The sequence below is a fragment of the Haemorhous mexicanus genome, chromosome 29 (assembly GCF_027477595.1).
Source record: "Haemorhous mexicanus isolate bHaeMex1 chromosome 29, bHaeMex1.pri, whole genome shotgun sequence".
NCBI classification, from domain to species: Eukaryota; Metazoa; Chordata; class Aves; order Passeriformes; family Fringillidae; genus Haemorhous; species Haemorhous mexicanus.
The window spans coordinates 1,711,381-1,727,740 of record NC_082369.1 but is presented as its reverse complement, the minus strand read 5'-3'; the positions used below and the strand labels follow the sequence as shown (position 1 = coordinate 1,727,740).

At 42.7% G+C, this 16,360-nt stretch overlaps 2 protein-coding genes across 4 annotated transcripts in view; one reads left to right on the top strand and one right to left on the bottom strand.

Annotated features, from left to right (window-relative positions):
- Positions 1–27: 27 nt before the first annotated feature.
- LSM7 (LSM7 homolog, U6 small nuclear RNA and mRNA degradation associated) lies at positions 28–5,335 on the bottom strand. 2 transcript variants are annotated; one of them, XM_059869675.1, is made up of 4 exons: positions 5,184–5,335; positions 4,926–5,016; positions 3,689–3,760; positions 28–1,078 (listed from the first exon to the last, which is right to left on the bottom strand). In XM_059869675.1, the coding sequence occupies exons 1-4, from the start codon at positions 5,223–5,225 to the stop codon at positions 936–938; spliced, it is 348 nt and encodes a 115-aa protein (XP_059725658.1). In that variant the 5' UTR covers positions 5,226–5,335; the 3' UTR covers positions 28–935. The 2 variants fall into 2 exon arrangements, with proteins under 2 accessions (XP_059725658.1, XP_059725657.1); XM_059869674.1 differs by having other exon boundaries at positions 5,160–5,250.
- Positions 5,312–16,360, top strand: part of SPPL2B (signal peptide peptidase like 2B) — a 31,723-nt gene continuing 20,674 nt past the window's right edge. For both annotated transcript variants that reach the window (XM_059869666.1, XM_059869667.1), the window contains exons 1-3: positions 5,312–5,443; positions 13,958–14,077; positions 16,115–16,297. In XM_059869666.1, coding sequence (XP_059725649.1) covers positions 5,387–5,443; positions 13,958–14,077; positions 16,115–16,297 — 360 coding nt within the window. In that variant the 5' untranslated portion in view covers positions 5,312–5,386. The remainder of the gene's footprint in view (positions 5,444–13,957; positions 14,078–16,114; positions 16,298–16,360) is intronic.

Here is a 16,360-nt window from a genome sequence, read left to right as displayed (position 1 = left end):
GCACTTTTACAGACTAAAAACCAGACATTTAGAAACAGATCAATTTGTCTTTATTCACTCAGAACTCCTCAAATCTTGCATTTTCTGCAGTATAAAAGAAATAAAAATGTTTGCTTACAAATCAAGTTATAACTGGCAAAACAGTGGATAGGTACAATATAAAAATACGCAGTACTTCCAGACACTGCCTACAATTGAACAAATGTTAGGATATTAAATATTCTCCCCCTAAAATTGCAAGTAACAAATAGCTACCTCCATAAGGTTTAGGTCACTCAACCAAGAATTAACCCACAAGTTAGACCAGTCCTCTGTAGAAACGGGTGAGCCTGCTGATACACAGATCACAGACCACCACTTCTGGAACAAGTGCTGAAAAACACCTTTTTGGCTACATCCCTTGTAAAGGTGATGACACTATACAAGAAGTAATTTTCCTGCACAAAAGAGACTGAACTCAACAGCAGAAGACTACAACATAATGCTTCGCCAGCTGAGTACTGACATCTAAGAGGAAGAAAAACATGTTCTACTGTATTTAGGCTTTTAATTTGGATTAAAGGCATTTTAATGTATTTAAAAATGGAAAGAATATAACCAATATTCAGGGCATTCATAACTAATTTTATGGGGTTGTTTCAAAACTCACAAGATCAAGAAGGTCTCAGACAATTCATGACAATATGTTCTCTTTTGTCAGCTCTAAACAACATAGTTACACACTTATTTGGGGGTGGGAGAAAAACAAGAACATGCTTCTTACATTCCCCATCCTCTCATCATTTATGAAAGCCACAAAAATAAAAGTTGACTTCTTTCACACTAACAAATATGCATTCAAACTTCCCCCCCAAAACAGGAAGCTTCTCACACACTGATAGTTTTCTCCAATGACTTGCACCCCTGAAGTTTTCAGAGACAATCCAAAGAAAGCATTAGCCATCCTGCTGCTGAATAAAAGGGTTTGGAATAGCTTCCATTCCATCCTGTGGACAAATCAGAACCACAGAAGTCCCTCTGCAAACCACAAGTCCCAGCTGACGTGTGTCTTCTGTTAATTTAAATTGATCATCCGGATCTAAAAAGCAAAGATCCATGGTTAGAACAGGAAAATAAGAAAAAGAAACCAAATTCTATCAACTTCAAAAGGCACAGACAGGCATGTTCTTTCCTGGCATAACTGCTTTGTTTTATTGAACACATGGACCATGCAGATGATGCAGCAGTGACATCTGATGTTTTCAAGACCTTACCAACAATAAGCAGCAATGAAACTTGCTTTGTATGCAACAAAAAGTAGAACACATTTATTAAAGAATTCATAGGCCTCTAACTAATAATATACATTGATCCCACTTCAAATGTCATTATAGAAAAACACCTGGAGATTAATGCAAATCAGAAAATGACCCTGACTTCTCAATGCACTAGGGAAGAGAGCACCAGTCCATTTTCAGACCAGGCCAAACAGGGCTGGATCGGGACAGACAAACACTTACAAACCAACCACTTCTATCTTCCATATAGAGGTATCTCTGTATTCAACAGAAATGAACAACACATTTTAAAACTCTCTTTTAAAGATGAAATTCAAAGCTTCAGGTGTTCCCTTTTAAACAGGTAGGAGAATGCTCTTCAAAAACACTGTCTCATCAAATGATAGGTTTTGTATCAGAGAGAAGAAGACACTGCTTTATTCAAGCTTTAGAGGACAAGGACAGCCAATGAGATAACTATAGAGGAGCTCAAGCAAGGACTACCAGGGATGTTCTATCACAGGGAATGTGCTTAACCTAACTTCTGCTGCAGAATCACCTTTAAAGATCTAGTACAGCCCCCCTGTAACAAGCAGGGACATCTTTAACTAGACCCAGTTGCTCTGAGTCCCATCTTTGAATGCTCCCAAGGATGGGGCACCTATCACCTCTCTGAGCAACTTGTCCCAGTGTTTTTATCACACTCATTATAAAAAAACCCTCTTCCTTATATCTACATCTTTTGTTATATCTACATCAACCCTCCTTTGGTTTAAACCCATTACCTCTTGCCCTGCCACAATAGGGCCTGCTGAAGCATTCACCCCCTGGCATTTCCTTTTATGTCCCTTTAAAACTTTAAGACCACAATACCATCTCCTCAAAGATCTCTCTTCTTCAGGTGAGGACCCCAGCTCTACCAGCCTGGCTCCAGAGAAGAGGGGCTCCAGCCCTTGGAGCATCTCTGTGGCCTCCTCTGGCCTGGCTCCAGCAGCTCCACATCCTCCTACTGTTATTCCCCAGGGTTGGTGGCAGCTCTGCATGCGGGGTCTCACCTGAGCAGGCAGAGGAGCAGAATCCCCGCGCTGGGGATGAATCCCCCATCCCTGGTAGGGATGCAGCCCAGGATACAGCTGGCTTTGTGAGCTGCAAGCACATATTGTCCAGCCTCTCATCCACCAGCAAGTCCACGTCCCTCTCAGCAGGGCTGCTCTCAATCTATTCATCCCCCAGCCTGGGTCTTGCTGAACCTCATGAGGTTCCTGTGGGCCCTCTTCAAAAATTTATCCAGGTCCCCTTAAATGACCCCATCCTTCAGGTGTGTCACCTGCAGACTGAGGGTGAACTTGATCCCACTGCCTATGTCATGACAGACACTAAACAGTACTGGTCCCCACAGAGATCCCTGAGGGACGACCCCCGTCACTGATGTTCACGAGGACATGAAGCCATTGACTACTACCCTTTGCACACGACCACCCAACCAATTCCACATTCACCAAACAGTCCACCCATCAAATCCATTTCTCTTCAATTTAGGGAAAAGGATGTTGTGGAGTGTGGCAGCAGCTCTCAGATCACAGAGAGCAACAGACAACTTTCCCAGGCCTTTCTGGGAAAAGGCTATGAGAAGATCAGAGAAAAGAATGAGAAAAAACTTTTATCTTGGCCTGCTGCACCTGTTATTGTGAACATGTGGAATGTGTTATGGAGATTTGTTTACCAAAGGGTGATTTCTTAATTAGCCAATGGGGATTGTGTTTGGATTGGAGGACCAATTAGGTCCAGATGTATCGTAACAGTCTATAAAAGCAATGGGTTTCTTTTATAATGATACATATATATATAAAAATATAGATATAATAAAGATATTGATCAGCCTTCTGTGAATCATGGAGGTAATGTTAATTATTACCCAGCCCGGGGCCCACTGCTGTGACAGTGGGGGATTGTGTCAAAGGCCACTGGGTCTTTCAGAAAGGATTTTTCCCTTGGTAAAGCCATGGTGGATGTCTAAAATCACCTCCCTGTCCTCCAAATGTCTTAGCAGAGCTCAAAGGAGGATCTTTACCATGATCGTCATAGGCACAAGAGGTCAGGCTGACAGGACAGCAGTTCCCAGGCTCCTTTCTACCCTTTTGAAAAATGGCTTCAATGTTCCCCTCTTTCCCATTATCTGACTGCCATCACTTCTTAAATGTTTTAAAGTAGCTTGGGAACTGTAACAGCCAATTCCCTCAGGAGCATGTTATCAGGTCCCATAGACCTTATGTCACCTTATGTCTTTCTTTACAAGATAGTTATCGTAAGCATGCTGCAGTTTGGGTGATGGTAATCTACAGTTTCTGCTTATTCACTTACAGAGCTTTAAGATTTCTGTCAAGAAAACCACTCAGGGAGCAGAAGCTTTCCAAAGATTGCACATGACTTACCGCGCATATACTCAATGGTACCATCCAGCACAAGGTTCAGAAGAGGGTCAAATCCTTTCAAGACACCACTTGCTATTGAAGACCACACAGAAAACAATGATTAGGACCAAAGCAAGGTATACAGCAACATAAGACTTCATGAAAGGTAGATTCAGTCCTCCAGCCCTGTTCCCTCCTTCAGGCAAGTCCAAACAAATGAGGCCAGAGATATTAAACAGTGTCTATCAATGGCCAGTACACAAAAGCTGGTCTGCATTGCACCAATTAAAGCTTACAGACTTTTCAATCAATTCTTCCAAATGTTCTTCAAGACACTAACATTTTTACTTTCAGACAATTTCAAGGGCATTTTAAGAATACTGTGTAACAAATCAGTACAAGTCACACACACAAAAAAAGAACGACAACTCCAAAACAAAATAAATATCCTTAATGAAAGGATATGGTTAAAAATGAAGCAAGACCATATTTTAAGTTCTTTCCTCAGAAACCTCATCTTCCAGGTGCCCTCCTGGCACATCATGTCTTTAACATAAGCACTGCCGATAGACCAGCACTTTGTCCTAATGGAGAACGTGATTCCACAAGACTAGTCACTAAATATATCACAAAATTACACAGAGCGACTTCCCAGTTTGACAAATACACTTCTTAGTAAGGAGTACAAATAACTTCAAACCCTTATAAGCACAAGGTTTCAGTAGAGTTTGAAAATGCAGCACATGGTAAACTCAGACAAACAAGTGCCTGCGGGTGGCACCAACTGCACTGGGATGTACCTGCCCAGCTCAGAAGGGACGGGGATGCAAAGGCCCCGTGGCATATATGGAACCACGAACTCCCGGCATGCTTACCATGTCAAGAGATGAAAGGTACGACAGTTGTATTAATTGTTACATCCATAAATGTTTCTTTGTTCCTTTAAGTGCATCCTTGCTATGCAAAAAGAAAAAAAACCCAACAACCCCAGCCAAAATAAGGCTGTTCAAAACAACTAATAAAAGAAGAGCTGCACAAATGAGCCATAAAAGTGCTCCCGGGACATCAATGGAATACTTAAAGGAGAGAAGCTTCGCACCAGTAACTGCAATCACTCATAAGTAAAAGGACCTGCTACTCCTCCGCTTCCCTTGATGGGAAAGCAGTGTGAGAAGGAGGGCAGAGCTGACAGGCATCGGCTGAAGGAAAACGCCGAGAGGCCGAAGAGCCTCGCGCTGCAGCCACGCGCCGGGCTCACCTTCCCGCCCGCCCTGGAACTTCACCCGGATGGTCTTGTCGATGTACTTGGAGAGGTCCAAGATGCTCTCCTTCTTCTTCTTCTCCTTATCCTACGGCAGAGCACAGACGGCCCAGTTAAAGCGCGCCATCCGCGGAGACACAGACCCAGAACGCTGCTGCGGGATCCCACAGTGGCGGGACGGGGACGGGGACGGGGACGGGGACGGGGACGGGGACGGGGACGGGGACACACCGCGGGCGCTACCCCTTTCCTCACCGCCATCTTCCCTGCGCCGCCGCCGCCGCCACCACTCGCCATTTCATTCGGCACCGCCAGAAGTGACGTAATGCCCCGGCGGAGCCGGTTGGCGGCTCGGGGTTCCGGGGCGGGACGTCCGGGGCGGGCTCTGGGTGCCCGGTGCTGAAGGGTCCGGCCCGGCCCAGGTCGGAACAAAGCGGCGGCGGCGCGGCAGGCTCGGCATGGCGGCGCGGCCGGCCCCGCTCCGCCTCTGGCTGCTCCTGTATCTGCTGCCGCAGGTCAGTGGCTGTGCCGGGCCGTGGGCTCCCCGAGCCACGCGCGGGCAGCCCGGCTGAGGGCGGGGAGCGGCCCCGGGCGCAGCCGGGCCCGGGCGGGCTGTGCGGCGCGTCCGAGCCTGGAGCCGCCTCCCGTGGGCGCTCGGAGATGCTGCAGCTGCCCCGCAGCGGGCCGGGGCCGAGCCGTGGCCGCAGGAAGGCAGTGGAGCGCATGAGGCTGCAGGCCCTGTCCTCCGCGATTTGGCAGTATTGATGTATCTATGGGTCTGGGGTTGTTTGAGACTTTTTGATTCTTTGTGTAGTAACTAGCGTTTTCCTCGTAATTCCTAAAACTTCGGGCCCCCCGTGGGCCCAGCCCAGCATCCTCGCCAGGCAGCCCCAGGGAGGGGAGAGCAGCCGAGCCCCCGGGCCAGATCCCCGCAGTGACGGCTCTGGCTTTGTCCTGACTGACAAACTCCCTGTGGGGAAGCGTTCAGCAGAAGAGATTTCTGCTGACCCTGACTCTGTAGTCTGTCTTGAGTCTTGTACTGTCATTAGTAAAATATTAATTATTTTGTGGGATACATTTCTAAGGATGTGACGAACTAGGCGTGTAATCCTGATACAGGAGAGAGTGGATTTCGAGCAATTGCATTGCATGGTATATAGCTTTTGCCTTTTAAGTTCGGTGTTTTGTGTTCTGAAAATTTTGAAATGTCATTTAATGTGTCATTTAAACTTCTTGACTGTTTGTTAGGTCATTTGGAGTGTTTTATGGCTTCTTGCATATTATTGGTGTAACATCGTAACATGGAACTCAAGTTTTTCCTTCTTCTCTGTCTCCTTACTGTTTCCTTGCCAATAATCTTTAGTTACAGAGTAGTCTGGTTGTCAGCTTTCTTCTTTGTTTCTGTATCATTCCCTTTTTTCATCCATTATCTTTATTATGTGTTCATTATGCTCTTGCATGCCCCATGCATTTTGTCATCTCTACTGGACATACTTCGCAGGGACTGGTAGTGCCAGTGTAGGCCTAACAAATTAATAAGATTTAATTAACAAGTTTAACTTAATTAATGAATTAACAAGAATGATTTAAAGACTGGCATGGAGTCAGTTTGATCCATCATTTTGGGGAAGGTGAGCATATGGCAGTGCAGAAGGACAGTGGGTAGATAGTCCACCAGTGGGTACTTGGAGGTCTTACGTTCAGCTCCATGCATTGCAGCACATTCCTGTCTGTAAAATTTGGTGTATTTGTGCAGTGGAAGTGTTAATGTACTTGAATAACCTTGGGCGGACTGGCCAAGGTGCTGAAACAGTCCTGCTGCTGCGGTGAAAAGTGGATGTACTGTGTGTTGCCTATATGTTTCTGTTAGCCAAGCTGGTGTTCTAAAAATTTGCTTGAATACCTTATATTGTGTATAACTTCTGTATCTCTTGTACTTGCACTTGTTGGGGTGCCTTGAGTAGCACATCCTCCTTAGTGTGAGGCAGAGAAGAGTGCTTTGCTGCACTTGTCCTGGTTTGGTAGCCCTGTGACTGATGGCTGGAATTATTCCAGGGGACAGAGCTGACAGCTGTTGTCAGGAGCTGCTGTGTGGGTTTGCTGTGTGCCAGCTGTACCCATTCTCAGTGCCTTACTCTTGCCTTAGTGAGCATATACCTTTGTCTCCCTCCTTGAAACAGGATAATAAATATGTTTTGTTTATTTGTTTTCCCTGGGGCAAGAGGAGGTAGTGTCCACATCTGTCTTCTGATTTAGGGAGAAGGATCAGCTTGGCTACTGAAGCATGGCTCTTCCAAACCTGGTTCCTTATCTGGGAACACTTTAAGAGTGCTATGATCTTATAGATCCAAGTACAATCTGCACTTAGATCTTGCTTTGGTATTTGAGTTCTCATATTTAATTTAAATTCCCATTCTTTCCAGGCATTGTTACCCCTCAGTTTCCTGTAACAGCAGATATGTGAGCCTTTGACTAGTGACAAACATAGCAACATGATCTGCAGCAAGTGTCTTGGATCTAGCTGGCCTTCACTATAGCAGCTTTCAGCAAAATATGTTGAATTGAGGTGATGGCTTTGTATTTTAAATTAGGGCAGTCTATGATGTGGGTCCAAAGAACTGTAAAGTGTGCCTGAAATTCTGCATTATGGTGGTGGCTGACAATTTAGTCTCCTGGAATTATTGCATTATGAATACGTAGCTCTCTGCACTGTACAGTGTTTGTTGAAGGAGTGTTTTATTTGTATGCAGCTTTGCTGCCTGCTGTTGCTGGTCTCCAGATGGATCAGTGCAGTTCATGGGAAAGAATGACTCCAGCTCCTGGGAACTCAGATATGGTACCTACTCTAAGAGAAGGAGAGCTCATTCATTCCTTCTTCAAGGAACACAGCTCCCAGTGTCTGTGAAATCTCTCTGAGATATGAGTGGCTAGGTCAGTTAATAGAACTACTGTAAGCAGAAAAGACGTATAGGACATCCAGATGAGTGTGGGGCCGGAGGCAGGGAGGAACAAACAAGACAGATGTTGGATTGGCTCAGTCACTCACACTGAAGTTTCTTGAAATACTGGTGAGCTGAGTTCTTCCTCTCTGCCTTCTTCTGTTATTTAACTTGCAAGTCCAGTGCTTGCCTCTGAGCTACATTAATTCACCTAAAAAAGCTTGAGCAGCAAATAAACTGGGGAGCATTCTTCTCTTTTATGCATTGATCTGTGGAAGGCCCTGATGAGATTTAGAGCTAACAAGTATGCCCTTCTATTACCACAAACATTAGATTAGCTCATCTGTCTGTTAAATTCTGCCCTCAGATTTTACATTTCTGTTGTGCGAAAACCCTTTCCAGTTTTGCAGCTTTATAGAAAACACTTCCTTTTGTGTTAATTATACACTGTTGTGTGCTTTTTAAGCCACAAGATCAATAAGATGGAAGTATTATAATATACCTTATTGTCACAGCAGCTGTTGTTTTTCTGTGTTTGAAAAAGCCTGGACTTGATATCCAAACACTTGGAAAAGAGCCTTTGGTGTTGTAGGCTCATTGTATAGGATCTGTACAGGAGATGATATTTTCTCCTGGGTTAATCTAGGATATGAAGTGGTTTCTAGGAATAAGGAATCATCATAAATGTTGCCACTATGCCAGTGCATCAGCAGCACTGCTTGAACTTTTGTTGTCTCATACCTACTGACATGAATAAAAACAAACCTGGATGCATGAAAGTGGATAAGAACAAACTTGAGAACTATGCTTTGCTTCTAAGTGATAATAGCTTTGTAAAAATGTCTGTTAATCCACATTACCCACAGATTATGTTCTCCACAGAGTTTCTAAAACTCGTGTTCCCTCTTCTGCTTTTAGTCCTGCTCATATTGCCTTTAATTCCTCTTACGCTTGACTTTCATTTGTCTTTTGGCACACAAATCCACATAGCTTTTAAAATGTTTTGAGCATTTCACATTAGGAACCTTTTACTCCTTTAATATTTCTTTGAAGAACATCAATTAAATAGCTCAGAAAGCAAAATTGTGTATAACTGCCTCCCGGGTGACTTTTAGGAATTATTCCTGGTTCCAGTAATGCTTATCTCCATAGAAATGTAGCAACACACCCTATACTTACTCTCATTTTAAAGATGTGTGCTATATATTTCATAGATATAAAACTTTTAACTGTACAGCTTGATTGTTTCCCATATGTATAAAACTGTTCAGTTACAGGAGAGCCCCTACAAAACTGCCTGAAGATTTTGGAGAGAATTGTACATGTAATATTCAAAACTATGATACTCCATGTTTTGTTTGTTTATCTAAGCCCAGTTAGACCACGTACAATAAGCAGGGAACATTCTTTTGTTCTTGTCTTTTGTGTGTGACTGTATTTGCATCTATGTTGTTTGTTACTCTTCAAAATCAAGTTCAAGATAATAAGTACAGATTATTTTTCTAAATTATTTGTTTCTGTTGTTTGGGTGCTGTGGTTGGATACTTGAGATATCCAAGTCCACTGCAGCAGGGAGTTGGAGTTCTTGTTTCCTCACAATATATGTACAGTAGTGTCTCTCTTGCTCTTCAGATACCTTGGAAACTTGTGCTGTGCTCAAGGCTTTAATCTGCACTGAGCTAATCGGTGTGATTAGCGTGCTAATCCTGTATCAGCACACTTCAGGACAAATGTCATTGGTTCTAAAGGACTTAGTTAACACTCATGTTATAAAAAAGGGAAAAAGTTGCTGCATATGTTAACAAAGACCATTTATATGCAAAAGAGCTAAATATAAAAATCTCTACCTCCTGTATATTTTTACAATGACGTTTCTTTACTGCTTTGCTGACATCTTGCATCAGAATGCCATCATTGCCTCTAGGCACACTCTGTGTGTTAAAGAGTGATTTTACAATGCAGGTGGTAAAAACTGGCACAGTGTAAAACACTAGGAAAACACACAACTCCTCGCTGTGTCCAGAGTGGAGGTGGGTGCCCCATCCCTGAAAGTGTTCAAGGCCAGGTTGAACAGGGTTTGGTCTACTTGATGATTTCCCAGCCTGTTGCCAGGGGTTTGGACAAGGTGACCTTTAAAGGTCCCTTCCAACCTAAACCATTCTGTGATTCTCAAAAGTTTTCCAAAAAACATCTTTTTACCCTGAGTGTCTCCTAGGGATGCATGGTGATTTCTGTGTAGTAGGATTTGAAATAAAGAGGGAGAAATAAATGTGATGGATTCTTTTAATGGATTTTTGAACAAGCACGTTAAGATTCAACAATTTTGCTGACTCCAGTCATCTTTAGCATCTTGTTCCTCGGCTGCTACATGAAGAAACAGATGTGTTAGGTGTATTTGTAAGAGTGTAACTGCATAATTATATCATTGGTGTGTTTAGGTTAGGAATGTTAAACTAGATGTTGACAAATTAGTCTGTCACAATGTTCTAATTAGTAGCAGCGATGGTTAGGAATATGATGTTATATTTCTCTCCTGAGCAAAGTTTCATCAGTTCTGATAGGCACAAAGTGATTTCCTTGGGGAAAGCTAAAGCAGAGCAATAGACCAGTTAAACATATCTACAGTCAATTACTTAGGTTTTGCTTGAGTGCTGGTCAAGAGAAAAAGAGAAGGAAGAATGGAAAGGAAGGAGTTGGATGTGTGGGTATGAGAGAGGAGTATGACACAAAGGGGGATGGTAGAAAGATAAGATGGTTGTGAGGGGAGGGGGCTTGTTTGTTTAGTTTGAGGGGATTTTGATTGGTTGATGGATTTGGGGTTTTTTGCAACTTCCCTGTGCTAAGTGCTAGCAAGGATTAGTGAATGTCCTCAATAAAATGGAGAAACTTCCCATTACAATAGGAAACAAATGCACTGGGAACACAAAAATAAGAGGAAGAATCCAGTCACATTAACAGTGTTTTGTATTCCTAAGGACTGGATTTCCAAATCAGTGGGCTGAAATAGTGTTTTGAGACTGCTGCATTTAATATGTGGTCAGCTTTTTCCTGACTTTCTAGTAGCTTGTATGAAGCTAAAATACAGATATGATTTGCTCCCAGCATCATCCTTTTGTAATCTGTTACCAGACAGCACTTACTTGAACATTGAAATTGCTCTGTAAGACCACTGTGAGGCTCTAAAGCAGCAACTGAAGATCAGCAAGAGTCTCCTTCCAAAACAAGCATTGATCTGGGTTTGTATAATTGAATTTCATTTTAAAAGTTAGGTTTTGTCCTGCTTTCTGAGCACTACATTTGTATCTTAATGTATTTTTATGTGAAGCATTAAAATCTTTTTGCAGCAGCTGGTCAGATCTTAATCTGAAATTGAATTCTTAATGTGTTGATGTTCAAACCTGACCAGATGGCCACAGAATGTCTATAAGCAAACTTCACATTGAGGAGCTGATGTTCAGTATTTTGTATAAAGGAAAGACTTCTTGATTTACTCTTTTTCAATGAGTGGAAATGGTGCCTGACAGTCCTCCCAAGACAGAGCCTGCAATCTCTGTGTTGCTGCTCTTCGGAGCAAGTGCCCTGTAGAAGTTGATGGCTGATTGTTAAAGTGATGATGCTCTGATGCCTTCTTGTTCAAGCAAGAACAGGAGCCTCTTGTCAGAGAGAGAAGCATTGCAAGGAACCTGTTTGCCACTTAGAAATGGCCAGGAGGATTATTTCAGCATCCTTAGAACACTACAAACAGACCTCATTATATACTTTGTGTTTCTTCAACCATTTCCAAAATCAGGGAGGATTTACAATTATTTCGACTCAGTTAATACGAGAATGAAGCCAACACTAATTAAAGGAAACCACCACTAGTGATAGGGGAGTTGTACTTATTTCCACTGTTATTTTGTCTTCCTACTTCCTGATTCCCTGGGTAAACATCTACTAGGACTTGGGGTACAAACAGACAACTGCATCAACTCCACAAAAGTATTTTATTTTGCAGGTTATGTATATACATATGTATGTGTGTGTGTATATAAATGTACTCTTGTAGGTGATTTAGGTTCAGCTTTTTGGATGGAAATTGAGTAATATACCTAGTACTCACAAAATTGTCACTATACACAGGGAAGGGAAGGATAAGAGTAGATGTTTAAAACAGACCTCATCATGAAGAATAAGATTTGTGAAAACGTCGGTGTTAAGGAAGTGTTTGCTGGTACCTACTTGTGAGCCCCCAGATCTTCCAGTTTTGCTGGGAAATGGCCTGGTAAAATCTGAAACAAGGAAATTACTGTGTTTGCTGTGGTTTTTGTTGTTTTTTTTTGTTGTTTTTTTGGTTTTTTTGGTTTTTTTGGGTTTTTTTTTTGTTGTTTTGTTTTTGGTTTTTGTTTTTTTTTTTTTCAGGGATGGGAAGCTGAAAATATTTGTGCCAAAATCAGCACATCTTGCAGTTAGATGTAGTGTGAGCAGTTCACTGAACAAGCAAGTTATATACTGTGTATTACAACTGAGACGTCTAAAACTGGTAGATTTGCTGCATGTTACTATTTTTATTTTTTGCTGTAGTTCTTGTTCTCTTTCTCCATGTTACTACAAGATCTGGGTTCTGTTATCTCAGTTTCCATGAGTTCTTCAGGAGAATTCTAACATGTACATGATGCAAAGATAGCTAACCTCCTTATAAAAATGATTGTGATATGCTACGGGTGTGGAATATATCTTTGTTGAATCATCTGCCTGGTTGTGACCCCTTCCAAACCTCTTGGGCTCGGGTGAACAGGGTGAGAAACAAAGAAGGCCTTCTTGACACTCTGCACATTGTTCAGCAATAGCTAAAACATTAGTTTGTTACCAGCATTGTTTTGGGCACAAAACTAAAACAATGCACCATCAGCTGCTATAAAGAAAACTAACTCCATCCCAACCAGACCCAGGACAGGCTTTTTATTATAAACATTAGATATGTAATCTCACTACTTACATTGTTGCAGATCTTGTTGGAGTTTTGACAACAGTGACAACTGGTCATGGAAGTAGTGATAAGTAAATGAAGTAGGTAGACTTGAGAGTCTTCATGTGCTACCTAGGACAGAAAAAGAGCTGCTGCTGCTGTTTTGGGGTCTTGCCACATCTTCAGCAAAGGTGTCCAAGGCTGAGTTTTGGAGTGATACAAATCTAGAATTGATCATTATTTTGGGCTATACTTTCAGGAGTTGGTATCTTATTCACAAAATCATGAAATTGTTTGACTGGGAAGGGACCTTAGAGATCATCTAGTTCCAGGCCCCTGCCATGGGATGGGCTAGACCAGGCTGTTCAAAGCTGCATCCAGCCTGGCCTTGAATGCTTCCAGAGACAGGGCAACCCACTGCTCTGGGCACCCTGTGCCTGAGTCTCACCACCCTCCTAGGGAACTGCCCAAGATCCCATCCAGCCCTGCCCTCTGGCAGTGGGAGCCATTCCCTGGGTCCTGTCCCTCCAGGCCTTGTCCCCAGTCTCTCTCCAGCTCTCCTGGAGCCCCTTCAGGCCCTGCCAGGGGCTCTGAGCTCTCCCTGGAGCCTTCTCTTGTCCAGGTGAGAACCCCCAGCTCTCCCAGCCTGGCTCCAGAGCAGAGGGGCTCCAGCCCTGGCAGCATCTCCGTGGCCTCCTCTGGCCTGGCTCCAGCAGCTCCACGTCCTCCTGCTGTTGGGCGCCCCAGAGCTGAACAGAGTACTCCAAGTCTCATATCTCTTCTTCATTTGTCCTGCACTTGCTCTGGTTATATAGATATGTGCACCAGTGTTGTTTGAGGTTGGCTTTTTGGTTTGTTTGGTTCGGTCTTTTTTCTTTAAACTCATCCGATATTGTTTCATTTGATTCTTTGTCTAATTGCTGTGTAGGAGGGAATCTACCTAATGTATCTAAGGTCTTTCTTTGAAGCATGATGGAAATAATAACCAATTCCACTGTACTCACTGCACAGATATGGAAACTTTTTAGACTCTTGTTTTTCTTTAAAAATACAAAGCAGGCCAATCAACAGCAAGTTACTCCCTTCACTTCTGATATTTTATGTAACCTAAAATTCTTGTGAAATTTTTGTTACATTTTCAGGTGTACTGTGAGTATGGGATGGTACATGTCCTTTCAGAGAAGGGGAGCAGCAAAGGAAAAGACTACTGTATTCTCTTCAACTCGCAGTGGGCCCATTTGCCACATGATTTGGGTAAAGCTGTAAGTACCTAGCTAACTGATGACAAAAAATGTCTTTGTTACAAGGAAACTTCTGATTTCTTAGTTGGATTAGTAGAATTTGAAGCAACTGCTTTGTTTGTTCTGCCTAGAAAGTATTTTATCTCCTAAGATCACTAGGCAGTGCTAGGATGGCAATGTTCATTTCCAGAGATATTTTATTGTGCAGAGATAATGACTATTGCTGTTCAAAACAAAAATACTCCTTTTCATTGGTGTAATCGGCAAAATTAAAATGGCACATCCCTGGGCTTGCAAAGGAGTTTTTATAGTCAGCATGGTACAAGAAGATACCACATGGCTTTTCTTATACAGTGAACTGTGGCCTTTAGTGCTTTCTCAGTGTCAAGTGTAAGATTAGGTAGTCATAAACTGTGTCAAGCTTTTGCTGCATTATTCAAAGCTGTATGAGCTAAAAATAGAGTAAATTCTTCACTCTTTTCTGTGAGACAAAGTTACTGGCACTGAATGATGAAATCAGCAAATGCACTTTGAAGAGCCCCACAGAATTATCAGAGTTCCTTACCAGTGTATGGGCAAGTCGCAGTTACATCTGGTGGGTTTATTGCACCTGTAGATTAGTCCCTAGATACATCAGTTGTTGTCTTTGCCTTGTATAGACTCAGCTGATAAACTCTTGCATTTGCCCTGACTGTGTAATGTGAATCAGCACATACATGACTGACTGTGGTACTTGTGAGAGTTGGGGACTGTACTCTAGACACCTTGTTTCAATCAGTCTCCTAAAACTTCACTAGAGTTATCTCAGTAGCTCTGCAGGAGCCAATACAGTCCAGAATAGCTTGCACAGGCTTGGGTAGTGTATGCTATATCCCTTGCCTGTCCCTGTCTCCTTCCTTGGTTCTTTCCTGCTTTTCCCTTCTTTCACATTCTTGCTCCTCCTCCTTCAGTACTCCCAGCAGGACAGTTCATTAAATGAGGCCATGCAGTGCACCTCTCTGAGCTCACTCTGCATTTGTGTTGTGCTCAGTGCTCTGAAACTTGCATGGCCAGGAAGTGTGGGTTAGAGCATTTTACTGCCTCCAGAGGTCAGGCTGGAGACAGCAGTTTTCTGAATAAGATGGAAGCTCCTGACAACCTGACACTTCCCTTTCCCTCCTAAAATTGTAGAGTCCACTACACAGGTGTTTTATGTTGCGTACCTGTGGATTTCTAATACAAACTGTTGCATTTTTTCAGGTTAAAACTTACCTTGACTCTTCTTAAATCTGATAGCTCACCTCAGCAAGGGATGAGACCTGCTTCTCTTAGCACAGCTTGGTTGTTTGGTAGATAATTGCAGTTTCTGGTAACTTGCAAATAGAACTGGGCAAAGATGCTGGTTGTTGTTTAGATTTTGCAAGGAACAATTCATGCCAGTGTTATTTCTAAAACCTTGAAGTGTCTTTGGGATGTTCTTGTTGAAACACATCAGATTAGATGCCTTTGGGTCTGAGGAAGGGCAAAATTAAGGAATTGAGACAGGCTTATAATGTCTCTGGATCACAAGTGGTGAAAGAAATAGCTTAGAATCCAGTATTCAAGTACTTGGGATGCAAAATCTCAGGTCACTGGATACAGTAGGTTTCAAGATGGAAGTTTATTCCATACGCTTCTGTACTTTTCCCCAGCCTGTGTCTTGGTTTTTAACTGTTCATACTCTCCATCATCCCACCCTTCCATTCTGCTACCCCGGCAAAGATAAAACCTTCCTGTACTCCTCCTACATCCTGGCTGTGTGCATCAGAACAGCAACGATGCTGAAGAAAATAAATGCAAGTGAAGGTCATATCCCAAATTTTATTACCAGCAGAATTCTGTACAATAAGGTGAAACAAGGCAGGTTCCTACTTAATAGAGAAGGTTGCATTGTTTCAGCTTTCATTTTGCTCTGAGAATAGTCTACCACTCCAGTACTGGAAGGTTTTAAATTACTCTTTAGAAACTCTGGCTTCTGCACTTGACTTCTTTTATTATTTTATGTTATATATATGCATTTAACTAATTTCTTTTTTTCAGTCACTCCTGCAACTGCAGGATCAGACAGCATCTGTTTTGTGTTCTCCTTCTGATGTACCTCATGGGGGATTTAATAATCAAATCCCCATGGTGATGCGAGGAAATTGCACCTTCTATGAGAAAGTGAGGCTTGCTCAGATAAATGGGGCCCGTGGGCTGCTGATTGTTAGTAGAGAGAGACTGGTAAGTTGCTTTTTATCTTCCTAGGCTGCTGGTACTCCTCTGATGCTAGATATTGTCTTGTCT